The 22692-nt window shown below is 46.3% G+C and overlaps 1 protein-coding gene across 1 annotated transcript in view; it reads right to left on the bottom strand.

The window, feature by feature from the left end:
- The window catches only part of thsd7aa (thrombospondin, type I, domain containing 7Aa), a gene marked incomplete at its 5' end in the record, with an annotated part of 98066 nt that extends 75790 nt beyond the window's left edge, over positions 1-22276 (bottom strand). Inside the window, one exon of the mRNA XM_080023318.1 lies at positions 22114-22276. Within this exon, the coding sequence (XP_079879444.1) occupies positions 22114-22276 (163 nt within the window). The remainder of the gene's footprint in view (positions 1-22113) is intronic.
- Between the last annotated feature and the right edge of the window lie 416 nt (positions 22277-22692).

Genomic DNA, 22692 nt, shown 5'->3' with positions numbered 1-22692 from the left:
TAGATAGATAGACAGACAGACAGACAGACAGACAGACAGACAGACAGACAGACAGACAGACAGATAGATATATCGACAGATAGATAGATAGATAGATAGATAGATAGATAGATAGATAGATAGATAGATAGATAGATAGATAGATAGATAGATAGATAGATAGATAGATAGATAGATAGATAGATAGATAGATAGATAGATAGATAGATAGATAGATAGATAGATAGATGGATGGATGATAGATGGATAATGGATGGAGCGATAGATGAATGGTGGGATGGATGGTGGGATGGATGGTGGGATGGATAGGTGGATAGACGGGGGGGGGTTGCAGTGCATGTCGATTGGCTCACGATCAAACGGCGGCGCTTCAGTTGCTCCCGTGTCGACTAAACCGAGAGACAGAGAGAGATGGGACCCAGGTCCGACCCATGGGACCCGGCAGAAATAAAAACTCGTAATTTAGTCGTAATTATGATAGCCGCTGTGGCTAAACTCATCAGCCGCTACATGTGTTGTGTCATCAAATGAAAAGCTTGAATCCCGGGGGATCGTATCAATTTCATCTCCAGAGATAACATCGGGCCTCAGAACTGGTAACGAGATTCGCGATACATTCAAGACGAAGCTAAGGGATCATTTCTTCAGAATGTTTCTTTGTCACCCTGATAAAATCTCTCTTCTCTCTCCAACTGTTTTCTTTTTTGTTTCTGTCTGGAGGCACAAGCCTTGTGAACATCTTCAAAGGAACATGCCCGGTGCCTATTGTATATTAAAAAAAGCCAAATTAGTGTAACACTTTATTGAAATATTAATGTTGCACAGTGCCTTGATCGGGCTGGAGAGCCGCTGGAGCAGGTGGATCTGCGACGCGGGGAGCGTGACGGCGTCGCCAGAGCTAAGAAACCAGAGCGCAGGCACACACACACAAATGAGTGAACGTCTAAGAGCGCTGATACAATTAAATAACCCTTGAAATTTTACATTAAAAAAAAAAATTCCAGGAACAGGTATGGTGACTGCATTTGATTTGTGGCTAAAGAGCATGGATGGAGAGATGGATGAAGGGATGGAGGGTTGGAGGGATGGTTGGATGGATGGAGAGATGGATGGAGGGATGGATGGGTAGATGGATGGGTGGCTGGATGGATGGGAGGATGGATGGGAGGATGGATGGGTGGATGGATGGGTGGATGGATGGATGGGTGGATGGATGGGAGGATGGATGGGAGGATGGATGGGTGGATGATGGGTGGATGGATGGATGGGTGGATGGACGGAGGGATGGATAGATGGATTATAAATGGAATGAGGAATGGATGGATGATGGATGGATGGATGGATGGATGGATGGTTGGAGGGATGGACGGATGATGTCTGACATTTTGATAATCTCCCATTTTGTGGCAATAACAGAAGTCCTTGGCACACACATCCATTCCAAGTCCAAACAGACCCCCCTTATGTGCAAACATAAGGGGGGTCTCTCACTCTCTCTCTCTCTCTCTCTCTCTCTCTCTCTCTCTCTCTCTCTCTCGCTCTCCACACACACACACACACACACACACACACACACACACACACACATACACACACACACACACACACATAAACCCAGCTAAGCCTGACAGTTGTTTACCGTCGAGCCCCCTCCTGGCTAAGAGAGGGGATATAATCCATTGATCAGCTCAGCTCTGCAGTTTGCCTTTGGGCGCGGGGAAGATGATGGACCATGTTCCACAAGAGCCATAAGACAATACATTAACACCCCCATACGGGGGGGGGATGGAGGGGGGCGAGCAAAAAAAATCAAGTGTCATCTCAATATGTTTGTATCTATAAGAATGTGTCCTTGTGTCTTGGGACCACCCCTCAAAAATGTAATGGTTTATCCCAAGCGCTTTACCCTTTCTATGATAAAACGTATATATTTCGATCTAATTCTGGGAGTCTTAACTACCCACACTCTGGATTCTGGAGTCCCGTCCTACACAGAAATAAATTGGAATTTCATCGGCTGGTGAACTACGCCGTGGACGAACCAGGGACGTTTTTGCCTGGACGTTGACATACAGTTTGCGAACGCCTTATGACAAACGCGGGTTCCGGGAGCATGTTTGCACTGTAGACATCGTATTCAGACCATATCTGTCATAAATATTTGATGTCGGCGTATCATTTTTATGGCCCGCCTGAGGAATGGCTCTGCCCTGTCCTCCAGTGATATCCACCTGGCTGGGGCGTAATGGAAACCCGAGTGCTCCCGAGGGATGTGCTAGTTTGTCCTAATTCATGTTACCTCCGCCATATCCTCACAAGATGGTGGAGATGATTGGGGATTGGAAATGCTCAAAAAATAAGATATGAAGGTGTCACATACACCACATCTTAAAGGTGCAGTGTGTAGAATTGAGTGGCATCTAGCGGTGAGGTTGCAGATTGCAATCAACGGAATACCCCTCCCCATGGCGGCATCCGCAGAAGAGATGGTGGCCGCCAAACTTGCGAAAAACGCCAAAGGCCCTCTCAAGAGCCAGTGTTTGATTTGTCCGTTCTAGGCCACTGTAGAAACATGGTGGTGCAACATGGCACCCTACGGGAAGCATACCCACTCCCTATGTCGATAAAAACAGCTCATTCTAAGGTAACAAAAACACGATTCTTATTTTCATGGGATTATACATACTTACATTACATACATACTAAAAACATACCCGTGAATATTATATTTCATTTCAGCCAAGTCCATTCTGTGAATTCTACACACTCCATCTTTATGTGTGGTTTATGACACATTTAAATTGACATATTGACTCATCGTTAAGTCCCCCTGCCATTGCTATTTGCAGTTGCAACACTGAATCGCACTACCTCGGCCAATTTGAAACTTGCCGTGTTCCAAGTACAGGAGAAGCGAATTACTATGTTTACCTTTTGAGGTGTAGGTGGGAAACATTTGAAGCCTGACACCGTGCAAACATGTATTTTCTAGGAGACACAATCAATTAGCTCAGCCAACACGCTGCGCTTAGGAATCAACAAGGAATATCTCTATCTCCTGTGATAATAATGAGCAATAATAACGGCTTGCATTTCTAAAGCGTTTTTCAAGGGACCCAAGGACACTTTACGCATGATGAAAGGCGAAAGGATGAAAGGCGGTGAATTGCAGTCGATTGGGTGTCCATGTCTGAGCTGTCTAGATATCAGTGCGATGTCCCGAAAGGCCTCGGGTTGAGTTGCTGTGGCCAATTTCTAGCCTGTATTGACGGTGTATTGGCTCGAATCTGACTCAGCCTCAGAAAGCCCGGACTCAAGTATTTTTTTCATTGATATTGAGTTGGAGCACCCAGCGTTCTGAGACTCTACATTCGAGTCTCAGAACTTGACTACAACGCTATAAGAAGACTCGGTCTGGCTTGGTTGCCTTGACGGCGCCGTCAAACAGCCTGCATCGAATGTATGACTCACCACATAGACCCCTTCGTCTGAGCAATAGAACAATGAATCCACAGTGGACAATGAGTCTTGTGATTGTTGCGGTGAGGCAGAGACATTTGTGCAACGTCAGCAGTTTCTCGTCTCCTGTCTCCGACGAAGACCAACGGCACTGGCCGACAGGCAAACGAGACGCTGTGTTTGGCTGAAGAACGAGGGAAACAAAAACACATCTTGAGCTCGAGCTGCTTCTGTTTGCCGCTCTATGGCTGACGGAATATTTATTGGGCCCTGGGGCAGTGCGGAGTTCACTAGCAGAATATGCTCATAGGAGTCACTTAAGCGGACTTACCACAAGGGCATATCATTTGTAAAAATATGAGGCCCATGGCTATCCCATTAAACTGGTCAGCGGAGTTCTGAGTTTTACAGTGTGTCATAAACCTGTGCCAAAGTATGAATGAATGAGGTGATGATACACAGCCAAGAATCCCAATATTAAGGAACATCACTCGTCAGTGAGGTGAGAAAATCTGACTTGAGATTTGTTAAAACGGAGAGCATCAAAAGTCTAATGTTGTCTTTTAAACGTTAATTATTTCTTCACTTTGATATGATAATTCCTACAAAGCTATAATAATAATCTAATTTACATAAATGCTGTGTGTGGTGTAGCTAGTGTAAATGTATGAACGTGAAACAGTGTGTTACGACCATTTTTTGTCCTGTATCTTGTATTTTCTGGCCTAAATATAATATTGAAATTGATACCGGGACTGAGACTGAACTTCAATACTGAGATGTATGGTGTTTATTTCCCGAACAGAAGGGGACACAAGACTCAGCTTTAATCTTTAAACCATCTAAATATGGGATTAGTGTCCTTATAATTCCCAAGTCATAAATCCACAGTCATAAAAGCTTGTCACTAATACCACATGCTAAAACCTATTAAACTAGTCTTAGCGTAGTTCCTGTGACCGATAAAGAGATGCAGGACGGTCTTTACATTTCTTCATTCTTATCACAATTTCTGTTCAGTGTTTTTCGACGGCAGAAAGATATTGAAGGAATATAGTTCTTTTAGAAAATAGCACGAAATTCAAGCCAAAAAAGTACTTTAACAGCATTGTAGTCTTACAGCTCCAGTCAAAAGATAGGTAACTGGCCGATGGACTGTCCAGATGGACTTTGCCTTGGAATTTCGTAGTTGAATCTGCAGTATTGTTTTAAGGAGGTGAAACTTTTTTTCTCAGACTAAAAGTATGTAAAACACAAGCTGGACTTAACCTCCTTCTCTCTCTCCATGCCGCTGGGATGGTCGGCACAGAATTCTATCTTTCTCCACAACCTGCTCCAACTCCCATGTAGCCCAGCAACTACTCAACCGTTGTGAAAAGAAGAAGTTCTTGGAGTAACAGCGTTATAATAAGTGAAGGGTGGGGTGTGGAACTTGATAGCTCAGTCTTATTGGGATGCCTCTTTGATAGCAATGGGAGGAGAATATTAGGGTGGGAAAACCAAATCAGTTTTGTTTTTTTTCTGGCAAACTGAGAAGCCGCTTCCAGGTGAAATCTTTGCCAACGCAGCTGGACTGGTCCAAGCCCCGTCAAGGCTGTCAGCTCCGGCCACGCACAATCAAAGGAAGTCGGGATCAAGTGCAAGCCCCCAGCGCTTTTTGTGAATCTGAAATCGACATTAACGTTTGTCGCTTTAGTTGTTTACAACAATCATTTAAAAAGAACAGCCTGTTCTACATGCCTGCATACTGCTTGTATGTGTGTGCGTGTGTGTCTGTGTGTGTGTGTGTGTGTGTGTGGGTGTGTGTGTGTGTGTGTGTGTCCCATCAGGTTAAAGACGGTGGTCCATCCCAGCAGGTAGGGGTCTCAAAATCCCAGTGGGTGGTTGGGTAGGGTTAGGGTTACTAGTAACATGTTACAGTCATAATATTACCTTCGACGAGTAGTGTAAGAAATTCCTGTTGGCAGGGAGTAATAAGAAAAGTAATTTTATTACTTTTACTAATATTACTTGCGTAATGAGTAATCAATTACATGTTTTGAGTAACGAGCCCAAAACTGCCAAGTGCCAACCAACCACCACCACCTTTTGGGCTTACTCGCCAGCGTAAACAAGGTGGGATATTATTCTGGGATGCCGAGGAAGCGCGCCATTGTCCCAGGGAGGCTCAGCCCGGCAGCGCCCCTCCCACCTGCCCCACCTCGATCCTCCACGGCAGTCACATTGTGCTGAGGCTGTGGAGTTTTTATCCCCCCCCCCTTTAATGAGACCGACCAGATTGCAGAGGAGCAGGGAAGCACAAAGGGCATAAGACAGAGAGAGAGGGAGAGAGAGAGAGAGAGAGGTAGATAGAGGGAGGGGAAGAGAGAGGGAGAGAGGGTCGCTGTGATGAGCTAATTCCAGCGGGTCCGTTCCTCTTGTTTGTTTGTAGGTTATTAAACTGTGTTGTGATATCAGAGGCCACATTAATAGTCACTACCATCCATCAGCCGTGGTGTGTTGCACATTTGTTATTATTTCCATTGTTTTTTTTATCCCAGTTAAATGTTGCAGCGCGGTTCACGATTGTGCGCTAAACTGCTCTCCCAGGGCCCGGTTGATAGATGAACGACAGCGTAATTGCCTATATTCATTATCAGCCAAGGGGAGCGGAGAGGAGATGCCAGGGGAGGGGGGGAGGGGGGGAGGAGGGGAGAGGAGAAGCAAGGCAAGGGGGAGAGAGGAGAGGAAGAGAAGAGGGGATGAGAGTAGTGGAGGAGGGGGGAGCAGAGGAAGAGAAGAGGGGAAGAGGGGAAAAGGGAGGAAGAGAGAGTATAAGAGGAAAGGGGAGGAGATGACGGGAGCAGAACCAAGGAGAGGGGGAGAGGAGGAGAGGAGTGGGGGGAGAGGAGGATCAAAAAGAGATGAGAACAGATGAGAACAGAAGAGAAGGGAGGAGAAGAAAGTGAGAAGTAGAGAGGACTGGAGATGGGGGATGAGGATAGGAGAGAGGAGAAGAGAGGAGAGGAAAGGAGAGGAGAGGAGGGGAGAAGAGAGGAGAGGTGAGGAGAGGAGAGGAGAACAGAGGAGAGGAGAGGAGAGGAGAAGAGAGGAGAGGAAAAGAGAGGAAAGGAGAGGAGAGGAGAAGAGTGGAGAGAAGAGGAGAGGAGGGGGGAGAAGAAGAGAGGAGAGGAGAGGAGAGGAGGGGAGAAGAGAGGAGAGGAGGGGGGAGAAGAAGAGAGGAGAGGAGGGGGGAGAGAGAACACTATCGCATTAACATACTGTATATTACTCCACTAAGAAATACTGGACACACATCTTGACTGACAGCCTAGCGCACACCACCTCAATAAAACATAGCCCTCCCCCAACTTTCTTCTATCTACACACACACGCACGCATGCACACGCACACACACATTCACATACACATACACATACACATACACATATACACATATACACACACACAAACACTCAAACACTCCTACTGTACACACACCCACACACTGGATTCCCAAGATGTGCTTATATAAACTTCATCTCCTATCACGTCATGCCCTCGCTCCCCTGGCTGCTGCTTCACCGTTCATTGTCAAACCTTCTCAATTTCCTCTTTCCTTCCTCCCCACTTCCTGTTTGCTCCCTCACAACGCATTCCTCACAGTGGCAGAGCGCCACGCTGATTTATACACAGCGCTGTGTGAGCTGATAAAGGTGTCTGTGTGTGCGTGTGTGCATCGGTGAGGTGAGACCGGCGATAGAGACCGAATTTCCTGTCTGAATGGATGGCGATATGAAGATATGACCTAAAATAAGAATGTTCTCCTGTAATTCTTCCACCCTCAAGTATGAATCAGCTCACCTTGTAATCGAACCCCTGGGCAACACCAGAAGTGACATAGTCAGCAACACGTCAGCAACATAGAAAGCTTTGTGTCATTTGACGATTCAAACTGTTCAATATATAACAATATACACAATAAACACACATTCCTATCACATTGAAGAAACCTAACCCTAAATAGGCATGACGAAAGCATAAAACATGCAAATAAACATACCTCCCAGGCTGCACACCACCATGAGGGAATATGTCCACTTCAACAAACATTAATCCAACAAAAAACCGGGAAATGCAATAGTACTTTTAAACTCTTAACATTAAGCGGAGTAAAGAAAGTCTCCTGCTTCAAGTGTCTTCTTGGAGGAGATTGCAATGAGTAAAGTGTCCCTGTGCAACATGAATGTGGCCGTTTCGCCAGCCACATGCCACCCAAGTGGTGTATTAATAAATTAATAAATTATATAAATTATATATGTAAACAAAACATATCAAACTATGACATAAACAATATTTATGGCAGTAAAGATGGATGTGATGGATGGTTACATCCACACACGGGTTTAACAAGGTGTGGTGGCTCCACACAGAAACAACTTCCTCCACTTTTGATCATTGACTTTGAAGATGTAAAGTTTGACCTTTCTGACCAATAAGACGCCAGAAAACCCTGATCCACGCAATAATAGATGAGTTTGATGAGTATTTCTTGACAGAATTATCAATGGAGACCTGTTGAGGTTTCACTTACGCAAGAGCAGGCTTTGCTCATGCTGCAGCAGAAAAACCTGTGTTGGCGTCACTTTAGTTTTTCTTCGGGACTTTCTGGTGCTGATTCCGCTCCACAATGTTTCCATTGGAAGCACAAACCGTAACCAAGAAAAAGTAGTTTTATATATTGAATTGAATTGATTCTATTATTCAAAGTGCCAAAATCTGTAATTCATGTTGGCAATTTATATCATAAAATATCGATACATGGCATCCGTGTATCGCTAGAATAACGCCACACAAAATATTGCAATACTATGCTGTATCGACACCTACTGAGCAGACAACAATTTGGACCAAACGGAGAGAGAAAGAGCAACACCTGCACACCATGTACACAAACAGCATTACAGACACAGCTGGATTTAATAGTCACCACGGTTACCACGGATACGGTTGTCAGCGTGAAACGGAGGCTTTTTTTTATGCTATAAGCGACAGCTGAGGTACAAATGGTACCTCGTGTTCATGTTATTTCGAGTCGTGCGAGGGGGGGGAGCCATGCTGTTGTGTGTGTGTGTGTGTGTGTGTGTGTGTGTGTGTGTGTGAACCACACACAACTTTGATGGAGACCCAGGGCCAGGAAGAGAGGTGAAGAAAAGCAGATGAAAGTTGTTCTCTGTGGCCTCAAGTCACTACAAGGTAAAACCCTTGATTGTGCATGTTTGCGTTAGCCGCCGCCATGACAGTGGCTCGGCTGTGCCGACCCTGAAAAGGCCAGTCTGCCCCGATTCAACCCTCCAAACAGAGACAGTTCCAATGCAGACTTGGAAAGTAGTGTTAAAGGTAAATTTAGTAATAGAAGTTGTATTTAATTTATTTGCAAGCTCAGGAGCAGATGGACAGCATGTCTCTCCTGAGTGTGTGTGGGGATGGGGGTTTTAACCTGTTGCTTTTAAGACCAATCAACGAGCAACAGGTACACAGCCACACTGACCCTGGGCCCCAGTTACCTAGACCCAGGACAGGTGTGGCTGCTTAAACCACACCATCCCCACAACACATTCATATTGACATGACAGCGGTGGGAGTTCGCAAATGTTGCAAACTCCTATGCTGCAAAGGCTGAAAAACCTCGTGGAGGAGGAGGTGTCACATTCGGCAACATTGGTGTAATTTCCAAGGCTTCCTTCAGCGGTAGCGATTTGTCGCTAATTGCCCGATGTTTGTTGCATCCGTCTCACTCATGTCATTTGGCGATTTCATCCTTTGAACGTGCTTTGCCAATTATTAATAATTATTTAAAATTTGTATGGAATTATGAGTACAACTGTGTGATTGAGACAAGGCCGTCAATATTAGATGTCGCTATGTCAGTGTTGAGCTACGAATACAGTAACAGGTTACATACAATGTGGACAAGGAAATGAGAAAGCAGCGGTTCACCCCTCCACTACTGTTTCTCCCACACTTCTAAAGTGATGGCTGGCGGTGCTAGGGGGCCTTGGTGACAGACCGATGGTCCGCTAATTGATTCAGGCTGGTCTTCCTTTTGTGTGACTCTACTACACCTGCTGTTTCATCAATTTTAAAGTGGTTAATCATTGCATGGAGTGTGATTCTGTCCGTTTTCTTGTCTGTTGGTCTCTGCCACGAGCACAACATTTGACATGAAGCGTTGACTTGTACTACTATAGCCGGGTCAACTGACGCAACCAAAAAAGACCAGTCTCACAGCGGAAACATCAAGCGCTGGACAGCTGGTGAGTACGGTTAAACATTTACACAGCTGTTCCCTAAAAAGAAGGGGGCGCTTGTCTGTCATTTGGTCACGTGTTTCCATCCACCCATCCACCCATCTGTCCGCCCCCGTGTGAGGAACTTCCCATTCAGAAGCAGATAAGACACAAAACAAAACTCCAACCCAACACCACCTTTTGTTTAATGTGCAGTCAGCCGGAGACCAACACTTACCAATTCAAGTCATCCTGCCCGCCTGCCATTAGCCCTTCAAGCGGCGAGCAAATTACTGCTATTGGGGGGAAGCGGAAATACTGTTGTTGTTTTCGGATGACAGTTAGTGTAAACAATGAACCGCAGAAATCTCATATTACTGTGCTTCTCTGTCAGGGTATACAGAGGGGAAAACTCAATTCCACCAGCTTTGGAAAATGGTTTTAATGATGACGGTGCGTGTGTGTGTGTGTGTGTACGCGCTTGCGTGTGTGTGTGTGCGTGCGTGTGTGTGTGTGTTGGCAGAGATGCTGTTTTATAACTATTTTCATTAGCGCCTGCCAGTTGTGCAAAGCAGCTTGCCAGCAACATCTGCCCTGCCCCATAAAGAGAAAAACACACCGGCACACTGGTACAAATACAGCTGTAACTCCACTGTAAATAGATGAGACGCTCCATTACTGAATATACTGTAAGGTCAAGCCAAAGCAGCGGAGATAGACTGGGGGAAAGAGAAAGAAAAGTGGAGTGGTGCAGAGGAGGGTCGCTCTGTTTGTTTTACTACAATTCCGACATCCCCCCGAGTGGAAAATGCATGCGTCGGCCTGCTGTAATATTTGCCTAATCCGATAATGTTATATGTAAACTTCAGTGACTTGGCATTGCTTTTCCATTCTGGTGTACACCAGACGTGACGGAATCACAGAATCACACTCATCTTGTGCTTCATTTGGTTCTTCAATCCCAGTAGTAACAGCATTTAGGGCAACATGGAAAGTCCCGCCCAACGATTATAAATAAATGCAATCGAAAGGGCATCGGCGGCGCACTTCGAAACATTGCAATCAGGGTGATCTCTGACCAAAGAAGTTCAGTCCACAACCATCCGACTGGGGAAGTCGGGGGGAAATGAGATTAGAAATGGGGTTATAGGAATCACTGGAGAAGAGAGCTCGAAATGTCAGTTCTGGGAATGCCTGGATTATGGAATGTTCATAAATCGCATGTGATGCTTGAACCCGCGGCTATCAAAGTTGTATGACAATGACAAAGCGGAGATTGATTATAAAATGAAAAAGTGCGGATACACTCGTAAGTCTTGGAATCCTCTTCATCCGCATTAAAGGTGAAAGAAATGTGTTAATGTCAGCAAAATTTGATCATCTTTTAATCCATCGACGTACATCGGGGAGGTCTGGAAATCATGGTAAGCTCCTGAAATTAAGCGATGTATCGTGTTCCCTCCCATACTCTCTCGGTCTTTCTCCAAGCCTAACCCAAAAAATAAATCCATTCCGTCCTGGAGTGGATTGTACAGTTGCTACAACTATCAATGTGTGTGTGTGTGTGTGTGTGTGTCTGTCTGTCTGTGTGAGTGTGTCTGCGGGGGGTGTTTGTACCCACAAAAGCCAACGAGGTAACACTTCCTTACTTTTTTGGACTCGGGGCTCAGGGCAAAAGAAAACAAAAAATATCAATATTCTCGAGATCATCAAAACCTTCCCGAAAAGCTCATGTGAGGACAAAAGAGGCGCCTACAAAACAAGCAAGACGGTTTTTATGTTTTTGATTTTTTTTTGCTTGTCCGGGCCCCATTCTAGAATAGAAAAGCCGTTATCCTGAACCCAGCAGAAGACCATCCAAGATGTTTTTGGTGAGTGAAACGGAGAACGCCAGCTGCTACTCTCGTAACGCATAATGGATTCCGCCGTGGGTGCCGGAAGTTGGCTGGTGTTTTGTGGGTAATGGCGCATTGTAGTGAGAAGCAGAAAAAGGGAAGGTAATTCTTTTTTTCTTTTTTTGTGGAGAGGAGGGCTTTCCCTTTCAGAGTATGCGGTCCACTGACTGCAATAAGTGTGATGAATTGACCTGCTTCTGTAACTCACTTAACTCCGGGCCCTGTAGACTCCGGCGAATGAAAAATAGTGCCAGAAGAAACCCAATTTTTTTTTCTTCTCCCTCCTTAAAGTTTGCTTCCTCTTTCCCATTTAAATCCTATCACAGTTTAAGCACTACACCCTCCACCCTCAGGCCAATGTAAACACCTGTAGGGGCAGAGGATGAGGACGTCCCAATCCAAGTTTTTCCTTGATGCGGTTGCATTCCACTGAACAGAGAGGTGGTTGTACCACAATCCACCAGTACTCCGCTCTGCAGCGCTGGGTGATGGTCCATACAGCGGTTTCTAGGTCAGAGACCACTGTACTAGGACACTGAGCACAGTGGGAGAAGCACTAGGTGGAGGGCAAGAACATGTTGTGGTGGAAAGCCTGCCTTGCCTCCTTGGTAAGGCGAGGAGTCGTGTAGTCCCAGACTCCAAAGCCTTCGCTGAATCTGTCCAATTGGGTGCATATCAACCAAGGCTGTGTATTATCTGAGATATTCCACCCAAGCATTGCTCATTCCATCCTAAAAAAGTTGTAACGGCGTACCCTTGGAGCGTTAAACAAAAAGCAGCTGTGTTCATTTTCCCACCTCAGCCATTTAAGTAGAAACAAACTTGTCAAAGGAAGGGACCAGACCAAGGTCTAACTCAACTAAGATTGAATCTAAAGAACCGCGCAGCCGTTCTCACACTCTTCCACGCTGACCCAGAGACCTGATCATCACCTGCCTGAAGGGAGCTCAGCTGTTCAATTATTGATTGTGAGTTTCCCCAGAGGGGGATGCTTAAAACTCGAACTGAAGATGAGCTGTACCGGTTTGAGTGGGGCAACAACAAGGATACCCCATTTAGTCTGGGGCTAATAAAGACGTTTCAATTGGACAATTTAAAGGGCAGATGTCCTTTTAATTGACTAAAAGCCTTTAAATTGGATTAAAAAATCCACTCTTGCTTCCGCGATTGGACTTCAGATGTCCAGATGATCCATCTTCCTGCTTTTCGATCTTGGGAATAATTGAACGTGACCTTCTATCGTCCTCCTCTACCTGATCTGAGTAGGTGTAGGTAAGCTTACGCTAGCAGGATATAGACGCTATAGTTCCAGGCCAGCAGATCATTTTTATTACGTGAGGACCTGGATTTAACCTCCCCATTCATGAGAAACTACTTGTCCTCTTGTTATTTTGCGCTCCACCATTGGAGGATAATTTATTAAAGGGCTTGTTTTGCCTGTTCTCCGTAGAGCGTGAAGCAGTGAGCACAAGTCAGCCATGTTTTGACTTTGGTGCCCTGCCTGGGGCCTTGTTAGAATCAAGTTGAGTCTGAACTGTTTTTCCAGGGAGCTGCTGCCTGCTTAGATCTGATGAATAATACAGTAACAGCGAGAGCTCCGAGTGAAAGTAGTGCCGAAACTGAAAGGGAGATTTTTTTCACGGTGTTAGTATGAGGAGTCCAAAACATTCTCATATAGAGCCCAGCCCACTCAGAATTCTGTCTTTAGGGGAGGTTATGCTTTCGCACGGGAGTTCAGAGTCGGGGCATTGTCCATTGCAGTATTCTCAGAAACCACGGGCGGCAGTAGAGAGAAAATACCATGTGAAGCAGGAAGTAGTAAACGAAGACGAGCACTAAACAGCAAATATTGCTGCACGCATCGGAGCTTGTTTATGCCAAGGGGGAATTGCCGTTCATTGTGGTTAAACCAACAAAAGCGCGCCGAAAAGGAGCTGGTCTGTCGGCGCGTTCCATGCAAAGACAACAGAGGGAGGTTGAAGTTATGTCCTGCTCAGCCTTTTATTACAGAGGAACTTACTGAACTATGGAATGGAGTCACAATGTGTAATTATTCTCCCTCATTGCAAAATTCTCTAAAAAAAAAGCTGCATATGAATAACAATAACATCGTTACCTTTTATTTGTAAACTGAACTTTACACCGACCGTGTTAATTTGTTAATTTACAATAAAATCACCAAACCTGAATGAGCTGTTTGCTCACGCTATTTTGTCTCGGCGTCAAAAAGTGATTGGTATACGCTGACCAGACATCCTGGTCTGTCCCAGTTTCGAGCTGTGTCCTAAATCTCGACCGATATCTGTAAAACACTAAAATGTCCTGGTTTTAAACCCACCGTGCATAACGGGGACGTTCGCTTAACGCCCACTCTTACACCCATTCGCTCGCTGTCAATAGTGTGCTTTCAGGGGTGTGCGTGTGTGTGCGTGTGTACGCCTGGCGTGCTTCCTTAAGGTGACTCTGCTGCGCGTCCCGGTGCCTCTCCTTTACCTTGTTGAACGAAACAAAAAATGCACCGTGCATAACGGGGACGCTCTCTCAGACGCTCTCAATTGCAAAACTGTATGGCTCTCCAAGCAGGCTACAATTAAAGATACAGCTACAGAGGTTAATATTTTCAACAACGTGGGTTATTCACATGTCTGTCTCTGGTGTAGTTTAAATAGAAAGAAGAAGAAACAGATTGAGGAACAGTTTAGTGTGTATTCATTCATTCATTCATTCATTGTGCTTTATAAATGACTTAGTACACTGTGTTTCATAAAGCAAGATGTGATCAGTTTTTATGCTTATTTTTTTATGACTGTATATTTGCGATGTAAGCTCAGAGTGCTTAACCCTTGCATCGTTCTCTCGTTTGATATTCAATACCCAGATCATTTTGGTTATTTGGTTTTTATGATTAATGTGAAGCCCTGGCACCCTCAGTCTTCCATTGATGTCAAAGCTTGCCAATTTTATTTTACCCATCCAAATCCCACTTTTCCTATACACTGTTGTACATGTGTTCTAGGGTGGAACTTCCCTTTAAACTGTCATGAATCGCTGCTGGATGCCTGCTAGATTATCGAGTTGGGACGGCGTTGACAGAGAGACTCCTCGCACAGCATGGTAGTGTGCGGCATCTGGGTGCTTTGATGAAAAGCTCTTAAGGGTGATTAGCCCAATCCCCCGGCACGTTTTCCCTCGGGTCTGATTATGCAACGGGGGGGCCAACGTGAGTTGGCCGGAGGAAACATGATTTGACCGAGGAGGCAAGCAGAGGCCCGGCTTAAACGCTGTAATCTGGTTACCTGCCCAGGCTTTTGTTTTGGAACCGCACACAGCCCACGAGACCGGGCTGCCCCCAATGAAAGCAAAAATTATGCCTTCGGCTGTGGTTACTAGCTGTGGTGTTCTGTACAGCTGTGTGATATGGGGGAATTTGACACAAAATTGTTACATATCTGCCTATGAATCCAAAATCCCATTAGACAATATATCATAACATTGGGTATGTTATCAGATCAAAACGCCCTTTGGTAATTTTGACACTAATCAACATTTTGGCACCTACGAAAACAAACAATCTTTATATCAACGGACTACACAATCAAATCAATCAAGATAGAGATCAAGATTAAGATTCACTAAAGAGTAGAGGAAGAGGCTGAGTAGAGTAGCAGTAAAGAACAGTAGAGGTAGAGTAGAGTAGACTAAAAGGAGGTAGAGTAGAGGTAGAGTAGAAAGAGTAGAAGAGAGGTTCTGTAGCATAGTGCTAGAATAGAGATAGCGCACTGGAGCATAGAGGTAGAGTAAAGGTAGAGCAGAGGTAGAGCAGAAGTAGTGTAGAGTGGAGGTGGAGTAGAGGTCAGAGTCGAGATAGAGTAGAGGTAGTGTAGAAGTGGAGGGAGATAGAGTAGAGGTAGAGTACAAGTAGAGGGAGATAGAGTAGATGTACTCTTTGTAATGCAACTGCCTATCCATCCAGCTCTCAAAGACATAAAGAAATAACAGATGGCATCACATTCTTCCTCGCAAAAGACGTGCTCAGTTAGCACTGTTAGCAACCAGGGATTTAAGAAATTGGTCAACACTTTGGAAAGGAGTCACACGAGGCTATCGCATCGCCCCTTCACCAGAGTTGCACTGCCTGCCCTCTATAATAAATGCCGTGAGGAAGTTGCAAATGACGCGTCTACAGCCGAATACATTGTCACCACAACAGACCTACTGTATGGTCAAGCATGGAGCACCATGGAGCCTTACATCAGTCTGACAATTCATTACATCAACGCCAACTTCAATTTGAAGGACAAAGTGTCTTCAAATACCATTTTTTTCCTGGAGACCACATGGGGCAAAACATCGCACATGAATCTGCCTGAACACTCGCTGAAGACAGAATGACTAACCAGATGGGGATCTACAGTAGGCAGGTCAGGATCGACAGGGTCCTCGAGCAACAGAGGACTATTGCCCAGGACCTTTCAAACTACCTAAAGGTCCGACATCTCATACCATCTTGGTAGGACATTGATGTACTGGAGGCCATCAATAATACTGTTTTTACACCAATATCAGCAGGTATAACAGGGTTTTTAAATATTTTTTTTAAATCCGCCTCATCACCAAGCCTACAAAAGATCAGTTCAAAAGACTCGTATCATCAGTGATCCACTCCGGTTCGGAGACCGACTGGGGGCAGTGCTGGAGTCCCTCGAAGCCCGGCGGGGAGCGTGGGGGTTCTGGACTGTGGTCCCCACAGAGCAAGCCCCACACTCAAAACATTTCATGGTCCAGCATGCCGAAAAAAGTCAGTCACTTCTGATTTTGACTATGGATTCTAAATGGGATGTGAAATGATAGAATGATACATGGATATTCCTGTCTATTTATGCACCAACGTCCGGAACTTCAACGTGCGTCACATTGGCGTCTCTATTGCAGGGTCATTTGTCCCAGGACCGAAACATGGGCAAAGCCCTTCCCACTAATGACAAATTCCAGAAGTTAGCAGGCGTTACCGGGTTTTTGGTGCAGTGGGAAAGGGGTAATTGTCGCACAGCCCTCTGGTTGAATACACAGACGCACTTTCTGGAGAGAAATATATAAGTGTCTTTTTTTAAAACAACCCTCCACCTCTTCAACAACTCAATATTGGCAGTGCAGGAGGACGACCACAGACTTCACCAAAAGCATCATAAAGAAGATAGTGGACTATCTCAATGACAACTAAAACGACGCAGTAACACAACATCTGCTCAACATGGCCTCTGCCCGGGGCCCGAGGTTAAAGCTAAAATATGTCAGTGAAGACAATCGAGGGTCTATCGAAGCCAGACTGACAACTGAGATGAGCAGGGTAATGACTGTCATGGTAATAATGATGATAGTAATAATAATAATAATAATAATAATAATAATAATAATAATAATAATAATAATAATAACAATAAATAAGACCTTTGAAAGTAAATTAAATTAAGAATGAATGTGTTGTCAAACTGTTATATTGTAATTCTAGGTATGAACATTAATACTCATAAACATATAGTCTGTTTAAACATGTTATTCCTATTTTGGTTATAATATATGTCCCCTCCAAGAAGAAGCCCCCTCTTGACAGCAGCGATGCCTGCTGATGACAGGGAGGATGCTGCTGCACCAAAGAAGAAGAAGAAGGCCCTGGGCAGCTTATCAAGCCGGTCATTAAACCCGCTCTGCAACAAGACCAGGCCATTGCTCTTGAGCTACGGTCCTACCTGTAGGTAGGGACACTGGATGCTGAGGAGGACCCACTGAGTGGTGGAGGGAATCCCAGAAGCTGCATCCCAGCCACAAGTTCCTCTTCAGGGAGGATCTCCTCCCTCTCTCTTCTGGAGGAACAACATATATCTCTTCCTTTTGCAGAAACTCTGCCTTATATCAACGTAATATCAATCGACAATGATATATTGACAATAATATCGAATTACCCTTCACAAACACTGCTTCGCATAACCCATTAACAGTTACCTATCCCCCATTTGAAGGGAAAGTATGGGCCTGACTGGGGCTAGAGCTCAGCCTCTTTTTGGTTAACCTACAAGACACGCTGGAGCAGCACCCCTGGTCGGGAGAACCCCCAATCCTGTGTGATTACATAGCAGTGCAGGTGGGACGCTGACAGCCATGCTGTCAACACACCTTTCTAGTAATGGCAAACACCACACACACAGACACACACTCATGTGCACACAGTATTGCTATTGCAGTCTGTGTGCATGTTAGATTAGGAAACAATGGGTAGAACGGTTGGTGACAGAACACATTGCGCTGTCACTCTTCTTTTGTGCCCACCGTTTATCTCCACTGAGAGACAAGAGACAATCGATTTTAGAAACTAGAGTGTGAATAGTCTAGTGTGCGAAACCTTTATTTTTGGCTCACAGATGCCAAAGAGATAACTACTACTTAGGGATCTAAATTTGGTATTGAATGCCACAGAGTCAATATCATTTGGTCAATACCGTAATGGTGTCAAATTTCAAAACCCAGCCCTTTTTTTTTTTGGTTACTTCTTTCATCTTTGCATGCATGGTAGGGTGCGCACACACACCAAAACCCAAACACATACACACGCTAGAACTGCCAAGCCAAACCAAGCAGCTGCGAATGCGGAATGCAGAAAAATAACGGTGACAATTTGGCACTCGATGAGTCCCAACGAAAAGAGAAATAGCGTCATCTGCCTCTATTATGCCTCGATAGCACTCATCCGGCTCTTTTTCGTCCAATATGACGCTGAAGTATCCTTCGAGGAAAACAAAGAGCGTTTAATCACTCGTGTGCACTCACAAGCATTTTCAACAAGAGAAGTGGTGTGCACAAAAGAAGAAGTCACTGGTTTTGGACTGGCTCACTGCACCCCCCCCGCCCACAACCCCCCCGCCCTCTCAGTTCCCGGAGGGGTGAAAGGTCACCTTTGTTTTGGTGGGGGGGCGGCGCGAGCGTACGGGAAGGGGGCTTCTCTTTGAGAACAAAAGAGAAGGTAAAGGCTCCTCCTTTTTTTCGGACACTAGCATCTGTGACACAAGGGCCCGGTCACTGCCTGACACACACACACACACACACACACACACACACACACACACACACACACACACACACACACACACACACACACACACATACACACACACAAAGTGGGGCGGGGGGGGGTTAGCTATTGGGGAGGTGAACAATTATTCCTCTCTCCTTCCCAGACTGTTCAGCTGAGTGGGGCGTACCAGGCGGCGAGGCTGTCGTCACAACCCTCAAATAACCCTCCTTTCACTTGCTCTTTGTGAGGCTCAGTGGAGAGCTACCCCGTCAATTACCCCCGCTCACCGCCCCCCTCACTCCCACTGAGTGGACATAGGGAGTGATGTGTAATCACTTCTGGTGGTGGGGGGGGGTCCTTTGTTGTTGGCCACGTGGCAGGAAGTGACCAACTCCTGCACCATGTGTCCATCGCTCCAAACTGGAAAAATCATCAATCAATCAATCAATCATGCTTGCAAGCCCAGTTGCTGGTGGCAGTTAAGAATTTGATATTCTGTCTTCTTAATCTGCACCAAAGAATTGCCACCATATGACAATATCTATAACTTCAGGATGACACAACACGACTAAAAGATGATTACAGCATTGGATAAAATTGCTTAATTGTTTATTGCTATGGGCTTGAGCTTGGTTGGCTACAGAGTACAAAGCATCAGTTAAAAAACAAGGTATACGAACCAAGTAATCCCCCCACAGAGCATTTTGGATACTGTAGGGTAGGACAGGTAAGCTGCTTGCATGCATCCAATTCACATGGGGATCATTTTGCCCAAAATAATAATTCATAAGATAACTAAGAAAACTGCACAGCCCCATTGAAACTGAACCTCCCCCTGTACGGAGGCGAGGACTAGCGATAGTCACCCCTCCACCCAAACCTCTTTAATTCCTCTGAAACAGCTAATGTAACACATTTGTCTGCAGGTGAGATGCGAATGAGGCAAATTTGTCTGCTCAAAAATAAATGATTCAAATAATTTATTACCCTTCCCTGAAAAAATTCTGGTTCCCCACCTTGGCTCTCTTTCTGCACAATACTACATGGGCTCGGTGTGGAGCTGCAATTGAAATGGTGTTCATGTCGAGGAATCATATCGTCATCAGCTTCACTTGTATATGAACCTGTCATACTTTAATCTTCACTTCCTGGTCGAAAAAACATACAGGGAGAGGGAGGGAGATTTAATTTGAGTTAATATTGTCCCACAATGGATCCTGCGGCGTTCACATGCACACATTCTGGCGATGAGGGACAAAAACTTGGAAAAGTGGATCCCTGGAGAAGACAGACCACTGAGACCCAAACTGCACCAGGACAGCCCAAAAAGGAATCACAGTTTGCTCAGCTCAACCTCCCCCCATATCCCCTCTGTGCAAAATCGGAATTTGACTGCCTGAGCCAAGCGTCGACCGTGTGTGTAAACATGCCCGTTCCGCTGGTGTATCTAGGTTAACTTTTGCTGGCCAATCTGTTCTGTTCACTCTATCCTTAATCTGGTGCCCTGTGCTCAGTGGCTGGAACAGGGGTAGTGGGCGGTTTTGAGGGATGGGAGGGGTGGCGGGGAAAGCAAGAGGGAGAACACAACATGAAAGCATGGGATTTCTGTTTCCATTAAGGAAGTCCGGGGGGGGTGGGGGGTGGGGGCAATAAAGCTGTTTACCAACAATAAACATGCGACAATACATTTAAATCTGCCTTAGAGATTTGATTACCACGGCTTGCCTACATAACTGTAACTGGTGCCGGCTTGACCTGGATAGCCCCTCCCCACCCTATACCCCCACCCCAGATGTGAAAAGAAAAATAATAACAATCATGTTGTTGCGGGGGAAAAAAGTAAATGAATGAATGCTACGGACAAGGTGCCACGTCCCAAGAGGACAAAGCCGGCATTGTATCGATGACTGCACCCAAAACCAGTAAATTGATCTGGGCAACATAAGGGGGTGGAGGCGATGGCGGGTGAGAGGGGAGGGGGTGAGTTGGTCACGACAAGGAGTGTACTCATTGATCGGGTACGGGCAAGGTGTAGGCGTGGGGTGGGGTGGGATGGAGGGTTGGAATGGGCCCCCCCCTTACAAAAACCAAGCCAGCTAGTGCATTGATCCAGACGGGAGAGTCGAGGGGGAGAGAGAGAGAGAGAGAGAGAGAGAGAGAGAGAGAGAGAGAGAGAGAGAGATATTAGACAGAGGTGAAATGGAACATTGATCTCCTCGCCCCTCTCCCCGCGGGCCAGCTTCTATCCGCCTGCCCCCCACCCCACCCAGTCCCTTCCTTCCCTGCTGCTGCGGTTCACACGACAACCCTTCAGCCGATCCTTGAAGACGAAGTTGTGCGCACCCCCCAACCCCACAGCCCCTTTTCCCACCCCCTGCCTGGACCATTTTCTGTCTGCCTCGTGGTGAATGGCCTCTGCCGGTGAGGGGGCACCACCCAAAAACAGCAGCAGTTTACATGGAAACCCCCTCGGTCCACACATTAACATTCAGCGACGCGTGATTGTTTGTTGTTTGTTTGTTTTTGGTTGCATTCTCCCCACAGAGTACCGGTAACACACATGTATGTGGAATGCTGCAAGAGTGTTTGGGTTTTTTGCTTTCCCACTCACACCTTAGCTGGAGGCATATCTATCTTTTCACAGCATGCCTTTGTACTGTACTGGAGATAGAAAATAAATATAGAGGCACAGTCGCAGTGTGCACACCATTTCATCAATTGCACATGGGTCAAACTGTGCTCAATGAGCCCAGTACTGTGTGTGTGTGTGTGTGTGTGTGTGTGTGTGTGTGTGTGTGTGTGTGTGTGTGTGTGTGTGTGTGTGTGTGTGTGTGTGTGTGTGTGTGTGTGTGTCCCATGGTTTTGTTGAATGGAGGGGGGGGGGGGGAGGCTAGCAGGCAGGGAGGGTATGAGAGATCCACTACAGAGACTGCAGTAAATACCACGCTGCTGCACAACCTGCACAGGTTCCACTGCTACAACACCCTGACACGTGTCTGCACCATCGCCATCTGCCCCTTTTTTTCTTTTCCTATTTTGCCCCCAGCCAGATACCGAATCGAATATACACTAGACACAATATAAATTGTTATTTGAGAGATGTGCACCGAAATAAAATTCCAAATTTCTTTCTGCCACAAACCAACCATAGAGAAGGTTGGACTTTTGTGTTTTTGTCCTGGTTTATTTCCCTAATTCTATTCCATTGATTTGGACAGCTTGATCTCATCTCAGCGTAGTTCCACATGGTTGGTGGTGAGGATGATGATCATCATCATCATCATGATGCTCACCCCTGGCTCTCTCTCTCTCGCTCTGTACACAAACATGTTCATATCAATGATTCACCCAGCTCTCACCCCCCCCCCCCCCCCCCCCAATCCTTCTTCCAGCAAACTCAGCATCTTTTCTTTTCTCTTCTTACCTGTTTGCCAGATGTAGAGGGGCTTGCTGTCCTCTGCGGTCTGCGCTCCGAGCTGCGGGACGGAGCAGAGCAGCAGCAGCAGCAGCAGCGCGCACCTCCAGAAAGCGGGCAGCGTCCCTCTCCGCGCACCCGGCATCCCCGTCGCTCCGCCGGCCAGCCCCATGGCTCCTGACGCGGCGACCAGATCCGCTCAGCGGCTGCGAGAGAAATGCCCTTCAGTTCGCACGCGCGCACAACAATTCACGCCTGGAGACGCGCGCACACACGCCCCCGCGCAGGTCGCCGGACACACCGCGCACCACACGGCGGGCGCGCACAGCCGGCAGCGTGACCCCCCCCCCCCCCCCGCCGCGGTTCTCCCGTCTCCAGCCGCCCCGGCTCCTGCCACAAGTCGTAAATCCCGGGTGACTGTCCTTCTTATCCTGCTCCACCGTCTCCCCTTCTCTCTCTCTCTCTCTCTCTCTCTCACTCTCTTTCCTTCTCTCCCTCACTCGCTCTGCTCGGTCGGGAAAGCGGGGGATGAGCTTTGCCAGTGAGGAGACAGTGGGAACAATAGATTCCTCAGCCGAGGCTGCTGCC

This window comes from Zeus faber (assembly GCF_960531495.2).
Source record: "Zeus faber genome assembly, chromosome: 1".
Taxonomy (NCBI): Eukaryota; Metazoa; Chordata; class Actinopteri; order Zeiformes; family Zeidae; genus Zeus; species Zeus faber.
Note: the sequence above shows the minus strand (reverse complement) of the source record. Positions and strands in the feature narration are given on the sequence as shown.